We start from the raw sequence: 17,199 nt of genomic DNA, 5'->3' as shown, positions 1-17,199 counted from the left end.
TGCAGGTGGCCTGGGGCAGAGCACAGTAATTCAACCCTTCTTAAAGGGCAATGACCAGAAACCAGGGTAACACTCTTCCTTGGGTGAAGATCACATCTATAGCTCCTTCCCAGAGAACAGTTTCTCAGCCATGGCACTGACATTTTAGGACAGAAAATCCTTTGTTGGGGTTGCGGGGGGGGGAGGCAGGGTTGCTGTGCTCTGTATTGTACGATGTTTACCAGCATCCCTGGCCTCCAGCCAACAGATGCCAGTAGCACCTGCTTCAATCTCCTAGTTGTGACAACCAAAAATGTCTCCAGACATTGCCAAATGTCCCCTGGAGTTTGCAGAAACCCCCACTAAGGAAAGGGTACTTGAGCATCAAATTTCCCCTATGACCTCTCTTGGAGTGATGAAGAAAGGGGGAAAAATTCCAAGAAGTGAGCGGCTGAAACAGTTTCTTATCAGAGTTCACTAGCAAAACACAGTGGTTAGTAAATCATTTTACTCCGGGCTGCCGGGACTAGTGTCAGATGACAAGTGACAAGTGACACTCTTCCTGGCGTTTAATATAAAACCCAGTTCCAAGGGGTTGCTAAACAGATTGCAATAAAAAATAATTGTGGTACAGACCAAATCTTCCACTTTATTACTCTTCTTCAATCTGGAATTTAGATCAATCTGGCAAACACCGTATATTTCATTCTTGCTCTCTATAGCCTCTTTTTCTTAACAGATGGGGCAGGAAAAACGATTATTCAACAAAGACTCTGGACTTAAAACCTATTTTCTCCACTTTTAACTAGACTTTTAAGATATTCTGCTGGTCAACATAAAAACAAAAGTAGATACACTGCAAAATTCAAGAGTTATGTGTTTATATAACAGCGTAGTGTTTGCTAGTGGCATTAAATTGACAGCTGTGACAACAGTTCTACAAACTACACTGTGGACAGTCACTGAAGGGTTCAGAATCTACTTATCTACGAGGCTTGTCTTTATTTTACACTGCTGAGTTTAATTTTGTTTTTATGTTCAGTTATGTGTGGGAGCTAACATTAGATTTCTTAGATATTAAAAAATAAATTGACTTTCATAAAGAGTAACTGTAGCATCGAGAGAGTTTCGACTTGATGTCAGATGGCCTGTGTTCAAATCTCAGCATCACTACTCTTTGTGTGACTTTGCCCAAACGTTTAATATCTCCATACTCCCAGCTTCCTTTTCTGCAAGATAAGTTTCCACCTTCCAGGGTTATAATGAGAATTAAGTGAGAGAACGAGTGTAAAGCACATAGCATGGGGCTAAAAAAGGCTTGGTACATGTTAGCGGCACAAAAGGTGTCCCTGGCTCTGAGAGCGCTGGTTCCGCACAGTATCATCACACTCACGAGTCTTGGGAGATAGTTAACAGAGTACCTTACACTTCAGATGCCCTTCCTTTTCTCAACTATCCAGATCATCTTAGCAACTCAAGGAAAGAACAGCTGGTCTTAAGAGATGAGATTCACCCGCTTCCCCCGAACCCGTTGGACCCAAGCAGCACACCCAAACCAATCCCCAAAATCCCGGAGCTTTCGCCATGGAGTACTGAGCTCTCTCCAAAGGCCATGGGGGCTTGGATAAACTCTTACATTTATCCAAGGCTCCCTGGACTGTTTCCTGAACAATTAAGCCCACAGTTGCCACCCAGCTGAACACAATGATATTGCAATAGATTTTTTTTCCATCCCCAAAACCATGGGCCAGGATTCTGCAGTAGAGGGCAAGGCAAACCCAATTGTTCTTAACATCACACTGACCTTCTGCCTTTGAGACCTGGAAGCCACAGCACTGGTGGACATAAATTCTACTGCCTGCTGCTCCAGATCCAAGGGGATAGGGTAGCCCTCTGGTAGAAATCTGTCTGTTGCCTCCTGGAAGAGAGGAAACCTGGATTCCTACAGAGCTTGAAATGGCCGTTTTAGGCTGAAGGGAGGGGTTGATGAAAACCAACAGCTGTTCCAACACATCTGGCTTGACTGGCCCTGCTGAGGTTACTGGTGTTTGAGGATATCTTTGGCTGGGTTTCAAGGGTTTAGCAAGTTTCAGAGCATGGGTCCTAAAGCCGAATGATGGGTGTTCTGGACATCACGAATCTGTGTGTGTGTGTGTGTGTGTCTCTGTGTGTGTGTGTGTGTGTGTGTGTGTGTGTGTGTGTGAGAGAGAGAGAGAGAGTATGTGTGGGCAACATGGGCCTCTCTGGGGCACAGAGGCAGCATCCTGGAGTGTGAACATGATAAGCTGAGCTGTTTTAAATGCCCAGAGGATGACACAGCTGGAAAAGAACTGTTCTAGCCAACCAAGCTTGACTCTGATTAACAGAAGAAACACTCAACCATCCTAAAGGTTCATATTCCACAGGGACAATGAAAGCTCCGCCTGGAGCCGTGGAATGCTATGGAATAGGTGTTCTGTACTGAAAGTTCCATCCCCAGGGAATAAGCTTAAAAAACAGCACAATCATTGCTCAAAGCAGGTGAAGGCCAGGAGAAACACCCAGAGAGTCAGCTTACTTTGTTCACAGGCTTCTCTGGAATCTTCACAGACACCTCAGCTGGTTTTCCCTTCTTTGATGGCGTTCTCTTGATTTTGGGTGAGTGGAATTTGTCCATCAGCTTCATGGTGAAGGAGGAGAGATGAGAACGCTGAGAGTCTGAAAACAAAGACGGTAATGAGTTTAGAGGCGCAGTGGGAAGAAGCTGTGGCTCTTTGACCTTTTGTGAAATGAGCACCGTCCTCAAACAAATCTTTCCCCCTAGCTGTTCAGGGTTACAAAGAAAAGGAAATATGGATCCATTAACCATTTCTGCTCGCATGTTTCAATTTTTGCAATTTCCATCTAGTCTAGGTTGAAAGCAGTCAAAATGGCTTTGGAAAACGAACGTGCAAATATTTCCAAGTGTCCTTATAGAGTTTGTCTGATGATCTAACCAATGTCCAAGGGAACCGGCTAAGATGAAAGAATACCAAAGTAGAATCACAGAAGTGCTGGATGTAAGAACTGGAAAGGAAGGCCCGTTTGAATCAACCTTCTCGTTTTCTGGTTTAGGGAACTGCAACAAGTGACATGGGTAAGGCCTCAGAGCTGGCAGTGGAGACTGAAACAGAACTAAGGTGTTTGAAACCCTCGGGGACACAGTGAAAGACTAAGTGGTTTCTCGCCAAGATCAGGAACAAGATGAGGGTGTCCGTTCTTACTACTGTCATTCAATTTTGTACTCTCTTACTCCAATAAAAGCCATCCAGATTGGAAAGGAAGATATAAAACTATATTTGTAGATGACATAATCTTGTATATGAAAAATCCCAAGCAATCCACTAAGAAACTACTAGTACTAAGAAACAAATTTAGTGGGCTCCCAGGATACAAGATGATATACAAAATCACATGCAAGATCATATACAAAAATCAGTATTTCTATACATTAGCAAGGAACATATAAAAAACGAATGTCTAAAAAGCTTCCATTCACAATCATCAAAAAGAATAAAATACTTAGGCATAAAATTACACTTAAGTGAAGTACTGATATGCTATATCGTGGATGAATCTTGAAAACATTATGCTAAGTGAAAGAGGCCAGTCACAAAGACCACACAGTGTATGACTCCATATATCTGAAATGTCCAGAACAGGCAAATCTATAGAGATAGAAAGTAGATTAATGGTTGCCTAAGACTGAAGAGAGTGGAGAGGGACGGAGAGGGGCTGCTAGTGAGTAAGAGGTTTCTTTTGGTGGGGGATTAAAAGTGTTCTAAAATTAGAATCTGGTGACCATTATACAATCCAGTGAATTACTATAAAAAAAAACTTGAATTCTACACTTTAAAGGAGTCTGTTATGTGAATTATATCTCAATGAAGCTGTTAAAAAAAACTAACCCAATGAGCAGCCTTCCTTCATTTACCACCCGCCATTTACCACAGCACTTTCTAGTGTTTGAAACCATCTTATTAAATTATTTACTTATGTGTTTATCTCCTCACAAGAATGCAAACTCACTGAAGGCTGTACCTGCCTTGTTCAAGCCTGCATCTCCAGTGCTAACATGGTACCTGGCCCATAGAAGATGCTCAGGAAACATTAATTCAACAAATGAACAAATCAACCAACGAAAAAATACCCCACGAGGGCTTCCCTGGTGGTGCAGTCGTTAAGAATCCGCCTGCCAATGCAGGGGACATGGGTTCGAGCCCCGGTCCGGGAAGATCACACATGCTGCAGAGCAACTAAGCCCATGCGCCACAACTACTGAGCCTGCACTCTAGAGCCCTCGAGCCACACTGAAGCCTGTGTGCCACAACTACTGAAGCCCACGCACCTAGAGCCCGCGCTCCACAACAAGAGAAGCCACTGCAATGAGAAGCCTGGGCACCACAACGAAGAGTAGTCCCTGCTTCCTGCAACTAGAGAAAGCCCATGTGCAGCAACAAGGACCCAACACAGCCAAAAAAAAAAAAAACCCAAAGAAAAGGACTGCTTCTTTAGGCAATGTCAGAAATTCACAGGAAATACTTGAAATTGATTGAAAATTAGGGAGAACGTGATCCTATGCAATGGAAAAAGAAGTATCTGTATTTTTTTTTTTGGCTGCGTTGCGTCTTTGTTGCTGCGCGCAGGCTTTCTCTAGGTGTGGTGAGTGGGGCCTACTCTTCATTGTGGTGCGCGGGCTTCTCACTGCAGTAGCTTCTCTTGTGGAGCGTGGGCTCTAGGTGTGTGGGCTTCAGCGGTTGCAGCACGTGGGCTTCAGGAGTTGCAGTGCGTGGGCTCAGTAGTTGTGGAGTGTGGGCTCAGCAGTTGTGGCTCACGGGCTTAGCTACTCCGCGATATGTGGATCTTCCCAGACCAGGGCTCAAACCCATGTTCCCTGCATTGGCAGGCAGATTCTTAACTACTGCACCACCAGAGAAGTCCCCTATCTGTATTTTTTAAATAAAAAATACACTCCCTTTCAATCTTCCCAGCAATTAAGTACGAAAATACCAAAAAACAAAAAACCTTCCAAATAAATGACACAGCACCTTGTATTATAGGTACGTTACTGTGTCTACTAGTGTTGCATATGACTTCATAGGGCCAAAGTTCAATTCTTTTGTCAAAGACCTTCCAGGTGGCAGGCAGGATCAGATAAACGATCTGCCCTTTGCAATTATCTAGGAACCCACTGCACTCTGGACCAAAGAGAAAAAGCCAGGGCCTGACCTTCGTTCATAAGCGGAGTCAAACCAAACACAGCTTCACAGCTGTCTGTCTGCTGGCCAGAACTGCAGAAAGCCCTTCTTAGAGCCCCAGTGCGGACACAAATCCACAGGAAGCTCATGCACCTCTCTCCTCACCTGGAATGGCTCAACGCAGGGTCGGAGGGGCCCTCGGCACCAGTCCCCAAACGCTGCAGCAGCCCTGGGATTCCGAGCAGGTAGACTGGGATGGTGTGATTGCTCCAGCCCCCCTCTTCCCCTTCCCCACCCAAGCAGGGTGGGCCCCATGCACAGTTTATACTTCCTCCTTTATACTTCGAAATGATGTGACCAGTCTAATAATTCATGTGGTAGTTAAGAGGGTGAGCTTTGCAGTCAGTCTGTTTGAGTTAACAGACTTCAGCAGCACCTCTCCAAGTCTTAAGTTTCTTTGTCTGGAAAACGGGGCTGATAACATTGTTCTAGAAACGGCTGATGTGATGTAGGTTAAATGAGATGCTGCTTGTGGGCAACGTGGTGAGGTACTCAGCCATGTGCTGGGCACACAGTACCTGCTCAATGCAGGGAGCTAATTAACCTAACTATATGATTTGGATGGGTAGCAAGTCTGACCAAACTTTGAATTCTTACTTCCCAACTGCTTACAGATCTGAATCAGGATACTCTGCAGCACTGAACATCTGACCCACGATCCCGAGGAACTGAGGGCCTTACACATGCCCCTCTCCTCTTCCTTTAGTCCTGACCAGAAGTTCATCTGTGTCCCTCTCTGGTGCCTCCTTCCATATTGCCTTTATTGCTGCCCCCATCCTCCTCCTTCGGATGCTGGCCTCAGCATCCCGGAAGTCTCAGCACATCCCTCGCCAGACAGGTTCCCCAAGTCAGATGTTAGGGTGTGACTTCCACCCTGGCAAGCAAGACTGAAAGCGGGGCAAGAAAAGGAGACGCAAATGGGGAAGTAAAGGCAGGATGCATGATTTCTTTGGTGGTCAAAAATGTTCAGAGACATGGGCTGGGCGAGCCAACTTCCGCCTCCTCTGGTCTGCTGCCCCGAGTTGCTATATGGGTAGGCAGGGGGCCGAGGGACTGGCCAGATTCACATCTCTGCCATCATGACCAGGGTGGAACTAGGGTAGGCAAACAAGGTATGGGGGCTCCCCAAAACCCCTGATCATGACCCAGGGGTCAAGTAAGGACACCTCCACCTGAGAGCAAACAGAGCCCAGGAAGCATATCACAACATACTCTCTCAACCTCTGCTTTGCCAAGCACAGCCTGAGACTCTGGTCTGTCTTGGCGCACAGCTGGGAATCCACATCAGCATTTAAAGAAAGTGTTATATCCACCAATAAATCTCTCTCCTTGTAGTATTTAACAGCCTCAAAGCAGCCAGCTCTAGCACAAGATGTGATAAATCAAGTGGAGGAAGCAGGTTCTTTGTAACGACAACCAACCTCCTCAAGCCTGGAAATCAAGGACAGCACTAACTAGGGAAGATTTTGACTTGGAGGCTGCTTGTCACCTTTTCCTTGAAACAACAGCTTAGCAACACAGATTTCAACACAGGTTTCAGGAGACTTGCAAGGTCACTCAAACTATGCATTTCAGTGCTGATAAAGCACTATAATGACCAGTGACAGCAGAGTGGAAGGAAGCAAAGGTGGCAGCTATGTTGGGGTAATCTTGCCAACAGTACCCCCCCACACACCCACTTCCTGCCCCTCTTCTCACATTCCTCATGTGTATCAATCATCTTGGGTAGAGGGCAACGCTAAAGAGATACTCTCACACTACTACAGAGTTTCAGGTGACTTTAATGACCACTCTGACTTTTCACTTGGGAAGTTGTAAATGTATGTGTTTAGATATTTTCTAGTACTGAAATTAAAACAAAATTTTGAAAGATTTCATAATACACATGTACAACTTACAGAGAATTCATCAAATCCATGCATCCACCAACCCAGACGATCAAAGAGAAGCGTGAGCAATGACGAATATCTGCACCATCCAACGTGACAGTCACTGGACTATTGAGCACTTGAAATGTGCCTAGTGTGACTGAGAAACTGAGTTTTTATTGAAATGTAATTAAACAGCCACACGAGACTGGTGGCTGCCGTACTGGACAGCACGGCTCTAGAAGCAGAACATTAGCAATCTCACTGCTGCCACCACATGCTCCGTCATAATCATATCTTTCTTCCTGACGATGGGTAACCGTGGTTTTGATTTTTGTGCTCATCCATCCCTTATTTTTTAGAAAATGTTATTATTTAATTTATTTATTGATTTATGGTTGCGATGGGTCTTCGTTGACGTGCAGGGGCTTTCTCTAGTTACAGCGAGCAGGGGCTACTCTTTGTTGTGGTGCACGGGCTTCTCATTGCAGTGGCTTCTCGTTGCGGAGCACAGGCTCTAGGTGCGCAGGCTTCAGTAGTTATGGCTTGTGGGCACTAGAGCACAGGCTCAGTAGTTGTGGCACACGGGCTCACTAGTTGTGGCGTGCGGGCTCTAGAGCGCAGGCTCAGTAGTTGTGGCACGTGGGCTCAGTAGTTGTGGATCACGGGCTGTAGAGCGCGGGCTCAGTAGTTGTGGCTCACGGGCTCTAGAGCACAGGCTCAGTAGTTGTGGTTCACAGGCTCTAGACGCACAGGCTTCAGTAGTTATGGCTCACGGGCTCTAGAGCACAGGCTCAGTAGTTGTGGCACACGGGCTCAGTAGTTGTGGTGCACGGGCTCTAGAGCGTGGGCTCAGTAGTTGTGGCACATGGGCTCAGTAGTTGTGGCTCGTGGGCTGTAGAGCGCAGGCTCAGTAGTTGTGGCGCATGGGCTTAGCTGCTACGCGGCATGTGGGATCTTCCCGGACCAGGGCTTGAACCCGTGTCCCCACATTGGCAGTCGGATTCTTAACCACTGCGCCACCAGGGAAGTCCCTCATCCCTTATATTTTGTCATAGTTTATATCTATAAGTACAGTTTAATGTATAGGTTTGTGAAGTTAACTTAAATGGTATTTCATTGTAAATGTTCCTATGTTCTTGCTTTTTCACTTAGTTGTAGGTCTGACGTTTGGCCAGGTGAAGTGTATATAAGTGCTTTTGTTTTCAGTGCTGTGAAGTTCCACATATAGCAGTTTTACTTACCCCCTCCCTGCCAGTGAATACTGGGTCATTTTCAGCGTTTTTGCTTTTATAAACAACATGGCAATGGACCTTCTCATACTTGCCTTCTGGAGCACATGCAAGAGCTTTCTGTGACTAGAACCGCTGGGCTACAGAGTACACACCGCATCTCATTCCATGGATGTTGCCAGATGACTCTCCAAAGGGTCTGTGCCACTCTGCAGCCCCAAGGGCAAGGTTGAGTCCCAGCTGCTCTCCCCACACCTGGGCTTGCCAGACTTGCACACTTTTCTATAGGGCCATAGCTAAACAAAGGAAACAAAAGCCCTCCTTCCCATGGAAATGCTTTAAATTGGTGTATCTTACTGTGTTCTATCAAATCTGCCAGAACAACTTCAAAGCTCATAGATAGAACTTAAGAAAAACCCTCAACCACCAGTTAATACGGCATTTATACCAAGGAGGGTCTGGAACTCCCAGTGACCAATCTGCTAGTCATTTCTGCCAGAGGAGGAAAGCTTACATGACCTCACAATCAATTTCTGTAGAGATGGCCGCGACGTTACTAAGAGCAGCACTCTCCTGGGCAACCATCACAGGCTGCAGACAGGCTGTCAGATGAACGTCCTTCTCTACCCAGGGGGAGAGAGAACGGGCTGGAGGAGAGGCACGTAGCCTGCTCACAAAATCATGTCTGAAGCAAAACCAAAAACACACCAAAGCCAAACCAGTTTCTTCCAAGTAGTCTGCCAGGTGTTCAATATTTCATTCTTAAATTTTCAATTTGCCCCTTGGCCAGGCTTAACAACGATCTCTGCTTGGTGCTGACAAATGTACACATCAACTGGCCTTTCAGACGTCATTTGTAGCAGCAGCTGGGATCCCAACTTAGCAGTGCTTTCTGTCAGGGCTTAATTTCGCCTTGCATGGGGGGAGTCTCTACATATCAACCATACGAGGGACCACAAAGTCAGGGTCAGGGTGGACAACACTTTGAGGCAGTTCCTTGGGAGACACGGTGGCTGCTCGTTCTTCGTACCGACGGTGTGCAGGATGCCCGCTCATCCGCGCACGAGTTCTGGTTGCACACTTCCACTTCCTTCATCCACACCATTTCCCAAATGTGTTAAAAGGACAACTAGGGTGGAGAAGTGACACGAGGACATTAGGAAGAACTATTTTAAACATAAGGACTTCAGATTTTTAAAGGTGTGTTTGCTTATCTAGAATCGTACAGACTGTAATGTGAAGACAAAGACAGCGCGAGAGTGAGTGGGTCGCGGGCACGGCAGGCGGCCCGCGGGCTCTGGAAGCAGGCAGTTGGTGTTCTCACTTCCGCGTGGCCTCTCTGAGCTGAAGGTGCCTCGCCTGTGGAGCACGCATAACCACAGGACCGACCTGCCCGGGTGGTTGTTGCGAGGGTTAAGCGTGAACCTGCATGTGAAGCATTTAGCAAAGGACCCGATATACAGCAAATGCTCAGTACACGGCACCCGTTGCCGTTACGGGATAACACCGCCAAGCCTCTGCCAACACTCAGTATGGCAAAGGCTAAAAATAATCCCAGCCTAGTAGAGCGCAAAGTAACCTGATGCTTCATTTTTTCCAACAACTTCCATATTAAAAGATCCTCTTTCTTACCTAATATAGAACTATTCGTGTTAGGGAAAACAGGGAAAATAATTTCTCTAGTTCTGCAACACCAAAGGCTCTTTTGACATGAAAATCTGTTCATGTTACCCATTGGTTCAGGAAGTCGACTGATAGCTATGATGCTGCTGTGGGTGCTGATGGAAATATTAAGCATATCCTTTTTTCTTTTTTCAGTAACAAAAGTAAAACAACCTCATTATAAAAATCCAAGCACTGTAAAAATATATAATCTAGAAAGTGAAAATCCCTCATAACTCCACGTATGGCAGAGCTGAAATATCTCCCTGACTTGGTTTTTCCAACTGAGCGATATGCTGTGGGCATTTTCCCATGTGAGCACAGTTAACGGGTGAATAATGTTCTGCTGAAAGGCCAACCACACACAGGCCACCAGTCTCCTGACTGATGGTTCCGGTTCCTAGCCCTTGCCCTTCAAACAACAGCACATGGAAGAACCCCCTCAGGCTTAACCCTCTGAGCACCTGTCTGAGATAGGCTCCTAGAAATGGAACTGTTAGGCCAAAGGGCATAAGCACTGAAAACCTGCTAAGAGACCACGCAGCTGCCTCGAGCTGGAGGCAGGCCAGCAGGGACTGTGCCAAAGAGTGAGACTCGGGGCACAAGCAGAAGAGGTGGGGTGCAGGAAAGAGACCAGGCCTGGGGGCCCCTGCCACCTACAGAAGAACCCAGGCTTCACCGTGGATCTGGGCTCAACTCCGACAGAGCTACCAGTTTTGCTTTACTTGCATAACAGGTAAGGATTAAAAGCAGATTCAGAATTGAACAGACACTTCACGAAAGATGAAATCCAAATGGCCAATAAACACACGACAAGGTGCTCAGTTCTATTTGTCATCAGGAAACAATAAATTAAAACCATGAAGCAATAATACTACGACACACACACACCAGAATGGATAAAAAGAGAGGAAATACTAAGCACTGGTGAGGATGAAGAGGTACGGGCACCCTCCCTCCATTGCTGCGGAGGGCAAGGCAGGACGAGAGCAGAGCACACGCTTCCTGGAGGCCCAGGATTAAATCTTATTCATTTTGGAATCCGGCACGTAGCCCCGAAACCGGCACACAGTGAAAATAAATAAATGATTGTTAGTAAACACAAAGACAAAAGAATCAATGAATGAATTCTGCAACAACTACTACATTCAACCAATACCAGAGAGTAATATCTGATTAGTGATGTAGACAGGACGGTTTATACTGATTTTTAATACAATTCTCTAAGGAATGCCAACACGTGAGTCAGAGACAACTCAATCAAGAACTTTCTCTGCTGTGGTGGTTCAGTTCGGGTCATCTGGGTTAAGAGAATGTTGTTCAAGCCACTTCCAGGGAGAAGACAAGAGAGAAACCATACCTTTCCGTCTCCCCATCTAGATCTTCAGAGGACAATGGACTCCCTGGGCCAGTACTATCTAACAGAAATACAACAAGAGCCACATATGATTTTAAACTAACCTAAATTATCCATAATATTCTAATTTCAATATGCAATTAAATAAAAACCATCAACAAGACATTTTACTCTTCTTTTTCTTTCATGCTAAGTCTTCAGAATCCAGTCTCCAGCTGGACCAGACACATTTCCAGCACTGCTGCAGCTCAAGGCCCTGGGAGTGGCTGGCCCTCCCCACCCCTGTGAGGAAGGCTGGTCCACTGGTCTCTTGAAAGAAAGCACCTTGGGCTGGTTGGATTCCAGTGCTTCTGGACTGTGCCGCTGAGGTCTTTAAGGGTGCTTTGCCTCCCCCGGAAAGGCAGACAGTGTGCAGCTGCAGAAGGGCCCACCACAGGGGGACCCCTCACCCCCAGGCTGGGCTCCAGGGCAGCACATGAGTTCCAGGCTCTGAGGCCCTCCACTAACCACTGCCTACGTGGAGGTACTGCAGGATCTCATTCTACCCACCACGTGGTACAGGGACAGAGAGTGAGGAAACCTGCTGTGCAAGGCGGGAGGTGTAGGGCAAAGGAGGTAGACTTTGTTTGACCAGAAGGAATTTCTGACAATCATCGCTTCCCAACAATGCAAACCGATTTTCTTCGGCAGCAGGGACCAAGGACATTCATGCTGGCAGTGACATCATGTCCTCTGCTATGATTTGGGGGCAAAAGGAGTGACACTGACCTCCACACATGGCCAAGGACAGCCCCGTGAACTCATTCCCACCCCACCTGCAGCTCTAAGTGAAACACTCTCAATGTGTGTCACTCTGAGTAAGTTGCCCACTGAGGCCTCACTTTTCTCATTTATAAAATGGGAATAATGATCCTTACCTCACCTCATGGTGCTGTTATAAGGATGTAATAAAGTACGCCATGTAAAGTCACTTAGCATAGTACTGGCACTTCGTAAACATTAAATAAATGTTATCTGCTGTTACCCAAATGTTCTGAGGTAACTGTCACCATTCTGAATGGGCAATTATTATTTTTTAACACTGTAGAATTTTTAAATAGAGGAGATAATTCATTGAGCCGGTGCTCTTATGATTTGAGCATTTTTCTACATGTGTGTTTTACTTTAATTTAAAAAAAGTTGTAGTAAAAAAAAAAGAAAGGTAGAGCAGAGATGAGAGGAGCTGGACTCTTGGTGATGTTGTTTGGGCTGTTAGATACAGTTTTACTTGTCTGAGGCTCAACTGCCTCTCAACTTCCAGCAACTTGGAAAAAAAAGAAAAGAAAAAAGTAGAAAAAGAGGAGAATCCAGTAACTAAAGTACCCTGTAGGATTTAAATAGAAGCCCAGCCTCCCGCCAGGTAAACTTCTGATGTGAACAAAGCCTGGAGATGACCTCCTGGGGAGCCTCCCACCCCCCTACCTGTCAGAGAGGGCACTGAACAAAGAGTTTTCCCAACACTTACTCCTATGATAAAAAATTCGTCAAATAACGAACAGATATCCCATGAGACGAAAGGGGACCCTCTGGGATTGAGAGCTGCTTCCCTCCTGGAGCCCAATCAAGTGGCTAGATCAGCAGCTTGTGTGTCTAAACACCCTATTGGAAGCCAGGCCCTGCCCAGGGCCATGCTCACATCAACACTGGATGGGAAGGATTCTTACCACCCTTTGGCAAATGAGGAAACCAAGTCACAGGGGCCTAATCCCCCACCTCCCACCCCCAGAACACGCACACACTCATCACAGACAAGGCAACTGTAGCCCTAACACGTGCTGTGAACCACTCAAGGTCAGCCTGTCCCCAGGGTGGCCTACTCCCAAGGAAGGATTTTTTTTCTATGACTGTTTGGAATTGACCCAGAGATTCTTAAGGGCACAGGCTTCACAGACTTCCAGAGATGTAAATTAGTCATTTCTCCAGAGTGTTATTTCTAGAGACGAGAGAGGAGAGAGAGAGGGAGAGAGATCAGTTTATTCCGAGTAAACATACCAACACGCTGGGCAGAAAGCAGGCAGGGCCGAAGCACATCACATCATCAGGAGCCCAGCTACGACAGGAAGCAGGTCCACCCTAACCTTTGTCCTTTAGGTGGAGCTGTCTGGAGCAGCCTCTGTCCCTCAGAGGAACTTGGATGTTAGGACCGGTGCCAGTTCAGAATTCAAACAACGTTCCTCAAGGGCAGCTGAGCCTACTGTGTAGCACGGTGTCGCCCGCCCAGCAGCCCGAGGTGGGGGCAGGAAGTCGTGTCTGTGAGGCGCCAGGCCCAGCACGGGGCACCGCAGCACCACGGCTGCAGCAGACGGTGGCTCCATCCACTTCAGCTGCTCTAGGCCCAGCTGAGGGACCCCCGAGAACTCATGATTTGTCAGGCCACCCTCTGGGCTTCCAGAGGAAAAACAACATGTGCATTTGTCAGTGAGCACATGTTCACTTGTTTATTTCCCAGGCAACAGGAGAAGGAGCTGGGAGTCACAACCCCAGCAGTTTGGGACACTGCTGGGATTTCTCGCTGGGCAAAGTTCGAAGAAAGAGAAGGGACAGGGTCACCTGTAAACTCCCCTCCCTTCCCTATCACCTCAGAGAAACAGGGTGCATCAGATAATGCAAGGCAGGCACAAACGGCGCCCTCATTCATTTACTCACTCATTCGTTCCATACATATTGATATGCCAAGCATTTGCAAAGTGCTGGTGTCAGAAAAAGGAGCAGGACACAGCTCCTCCCTCCAAGGAGCCCCTAATCTTGTGGGGGAGACCCAGGAAAATCCTCAGTCCTGATGCAGCAAGGACTCCTGGGATGCAGACGTGCAGAGTAAAGGCAGGACCCTTCCAGCTGCTCACAGCCCGCTCAGGAGGAGGACGGCTCCTGGTGCCGGTGGAAGCGCCCTAGAACCCACGGGCTTCGAGTGAAAACCCAGCCTGCTCCCCAGGGCACGAAAAAGGGCTGAGACTACAGGCTTTGGACGTTTCACATGGGGACCAATGAAAAACATCAGAGTCGGCAAACAGGAACTGGTTTGGAAAAGGCTGCAAGAAACTCTGAAGGACACAGAGGAATCTGAAAATGACCACTTCTCCAAAGACGCACTTCTGGCTTCCCAGGCGTGGGGGTGGGGGTGGGAGGGGGAGGGGGCAGGTATGCAGGAGAGGCAGCCTTTGCTCTCACCCAAGCAGAGGCAGCACATTTTCTCCGGAGCAAAACGAGCGAAGGCTACTCGGCTGCTCCTTGACAGACCCTGCCCCTCTGCTCCTGTGCCTCAAATACATCTGCGGCCAGGGCTCTGTTCTCACAAGAACGTCTTATCATGTCGGTTCATACACGCATGGGGTAAAAAACAAACCCCACTCCGCTCTATACGTTCAGAATCAAGCACTGATCAATCCCAGTCTCTCCGGGGTAAGGACCAAGGTGGTCCTGGTTGCCCTGCTTCAGAGGCCCCACTCCCCACCAGATGCCAAGTGAGCGGTGGGCTCTCAGCTTCCATGAAGTGTGGGAACTTGAAAGGATCTGAGTCTACTGACAGCGGAAGCCGAGGCCCTGGGAACTGATTTCCCGCCAGCCTAGGACCCAGGCCTCCTGAACAAAGCCGGTCCAGGGCTCCCTCCTCAGTAATGGCTGAGAAGTATTAACCAGCTTCCAGTCATTTCTCTTCCTCATGGGACAACTTCAGCATAGTAAGTAAAAATGCAAAGAAGACAGAACGTGAGACAGCCGCTCCAGTGCTGGGGACACCCACCTACTCTCTGCTCATGAATTACTTCAGCCACAGATGGTCTAACCGCCCACCAGAGGCTCTGAGCGGCCTCGAAAATCTGACGTCAGGCTGGTTTAGTTAAAGCCAGAATTTCATTAGCTTACAGCCTGAAATCCAATCCAATTTGTTTCCAGTCAGATGTATGGGCCCCCGTGTACAAGGTACTGCAGACACCACGTGAAGCCGGCAACAGCAACACAGCAATAGCTGGGTCCATTGCTTGCAGGGAGTGCCCAGCACCACCCAGGCACTCTATGGGTCTGTCTCAGCTAATCCTCACAGTGACTCTCCAGGGCAGGAAAACTGAGGCTGAGGAACAAGGGGCAGACTGGATCTGAACCCGGTGCAGCTTCACACACCAGGCACGCAGTCTCCAAACTTAGTAGAGAGAGAAGGGAGTTAAGTACCCTAAAAATGGCTCAAATGAAGCAGAGTACAGGTTCAGAGGAAGGAGGGCTCGTGTGCCCCACTCATAACAATCCAGTGCCCATGGGTGCAGGGCCCTGTGCTCGCCTGCGAGCACCACTGCCCTGCCCCCACCCCGGCCGACTCAGATGCACATCTCAGCGTGGGCTCCTCTTCCTCTTTTTTAAGCCGGAGCCCAGCAAATATGCCGTGTATTAGATGTGTTCACAACTCTGATCACCAGGGAAGCAAGTCACCACAAGAGTAGAAGAAAAGACTTTCAGGCCAGTACTGCTTGTAAAAGTGCATCACACCCTTCTGAAAAAGTCCAAGACCAAGACAGCTCACGCACAGCATCACATCAAAGATGTGGCCACCTCCTGGCCGTGCTAGCACCTGGGCTAAAAATACCCTCAGTGATGAAATCTCAGGCACAGTCTCTTAGCCTAAGGGAGAGAGGCCAAAGTTACACACTGAGTCTTTCAATTTGGGAGGTGGGATTACGGATGGAACCGAGACACTATTTTTAAACAACAGGTCGCTGAAGAATACATATTTTAGTGACTGCTGGAGTTGCCAACATTTGGCTAGAAAGCATTGGAAAGGGGACTTTCTGAAGTCAAAAAGGCCTCTCAGTTCTCAAGGAATTTATACCTTTACAGTCTGTGATAAATAACAAATGGCCTCACAATATGTATTTCTAAAAGACAGTTCCTCAGTGGTGGCCAGCCCCTTTCCTGGATCTTGGACTCAGCCAAACAACATTCCTCTAACTCTCTCTTGTTCAGAACTCTCCAAAAACCTACCCCACCCCAGTGAGTGCCTTTCGTAAAAATCCAATTGCCTCATTCTAGAATCCTCAGAGCAGGAAACTGTGTGCATTTTTTGAGAAGACATCTCATTTTCCCTTGTTCTCCCTCAGCAGCCGTATCCTTTAAGTGTCCTAGAATTGAAGTTCTTTTTAAAGGACCAAATCTTTGCACAGGAGGCGGCTTCCTGCCGATTGTCTAAAGGCCTCCATCTCGGCAAGCCAAGGAGGAAGAACACGCACAGGCCACATGGCGAGGGGAAGGCAGAGGCATGTCTTCTCAAAGTCGGCTGTCTGCGTTCAGAATTCACTTTTCCAGTGGAACATTATTAAAAACCGAGCTCAGGCCCTGGCCATGGAGCACAACGTGGCTCCTTCCACCAGCCAGATGCTAAGCATTTGGAACCATAGAGGGTCCGTGGTTGAACAGGAATGTAGGCCCTGCCCTCAAGTGGTTTATCAGCTAACACGGAAGTAAAGCTGTACACCCAGGGCTCCAAAACACAGCAGAGCGAGACAGCTGCTGAAGAATTAAAGGGTTTACTTCCTGACATAGCCACAAAACATTCATGAAGGAAGCCCTGGAGTTTTAAGCCAAGCAGACACTGCAGAATCCAGCTGTGAAAAATGCAAAGGGATGAGGGTTGACTTGGGTGAAAAGGCATCCTTGAGAGACGAAGCTGAGTGGGCCTTGGCTACACAGGGGGGCAGATGTGTGGTCTGCTCTTCCTGCTAATGTTTACTGCAAGTCACAACCCACTAGTAGGTCCCCAAATCAATTTCCTGGATCAAAACATGAAACAGAATATCAAAGGG

General features: G+C 47.5%; 1 protein-coding gene across 2 annotated transcripts in view; it reads right to left on the bottom strand.

Moving 5' to 3' along the window:
* RAPGEF1 (Rap guanine nucleotide exchange factor 1) overlaps positions 1-17,199 on the bottom strand; it is a 139,366-nt gene that overhangs the window by 66,378 nt on the left and 55,789 nt on the right. Inside the window, exons 2-3 of one of the 2 annotated variants that reach the window (XM_082842491.1) lie at positions 2,537-2,676; positions 1,784-1,897 (exon numbers count right to left, since the gene is read on the bottom strand). In XM_082842491.1, the coding sequence (XP_082698617.1) occupies positions 1,784-1,897; positions 2,537-2,676 (254 nt within the window). The remainder of the gene's footprint in view (positions 1-1,783; positions 1,898-2,536; positions 2,677-17,199) is intronic. The other variant, XM_082842492.1, reaches the window with a different exon arrangement.

The sequence above is a fragment of the Leucopleurus acutus genome (genome assembly GCF_964270905.1).
Source record: "Leucopleurus acutus genome assembly, chromosome: 7".
Taxonomy (NCBI): Eukaryota; Metazoa; Chordata; class Mammalia; order Artiodactyla; family Delphinidae; genus Leucopleurus; species Leucopleurus acutus.
Note: the sequence above shows the minus strand (reverse complement) of the source record. Positions and strands in the feature narration are given on the sequence as shown.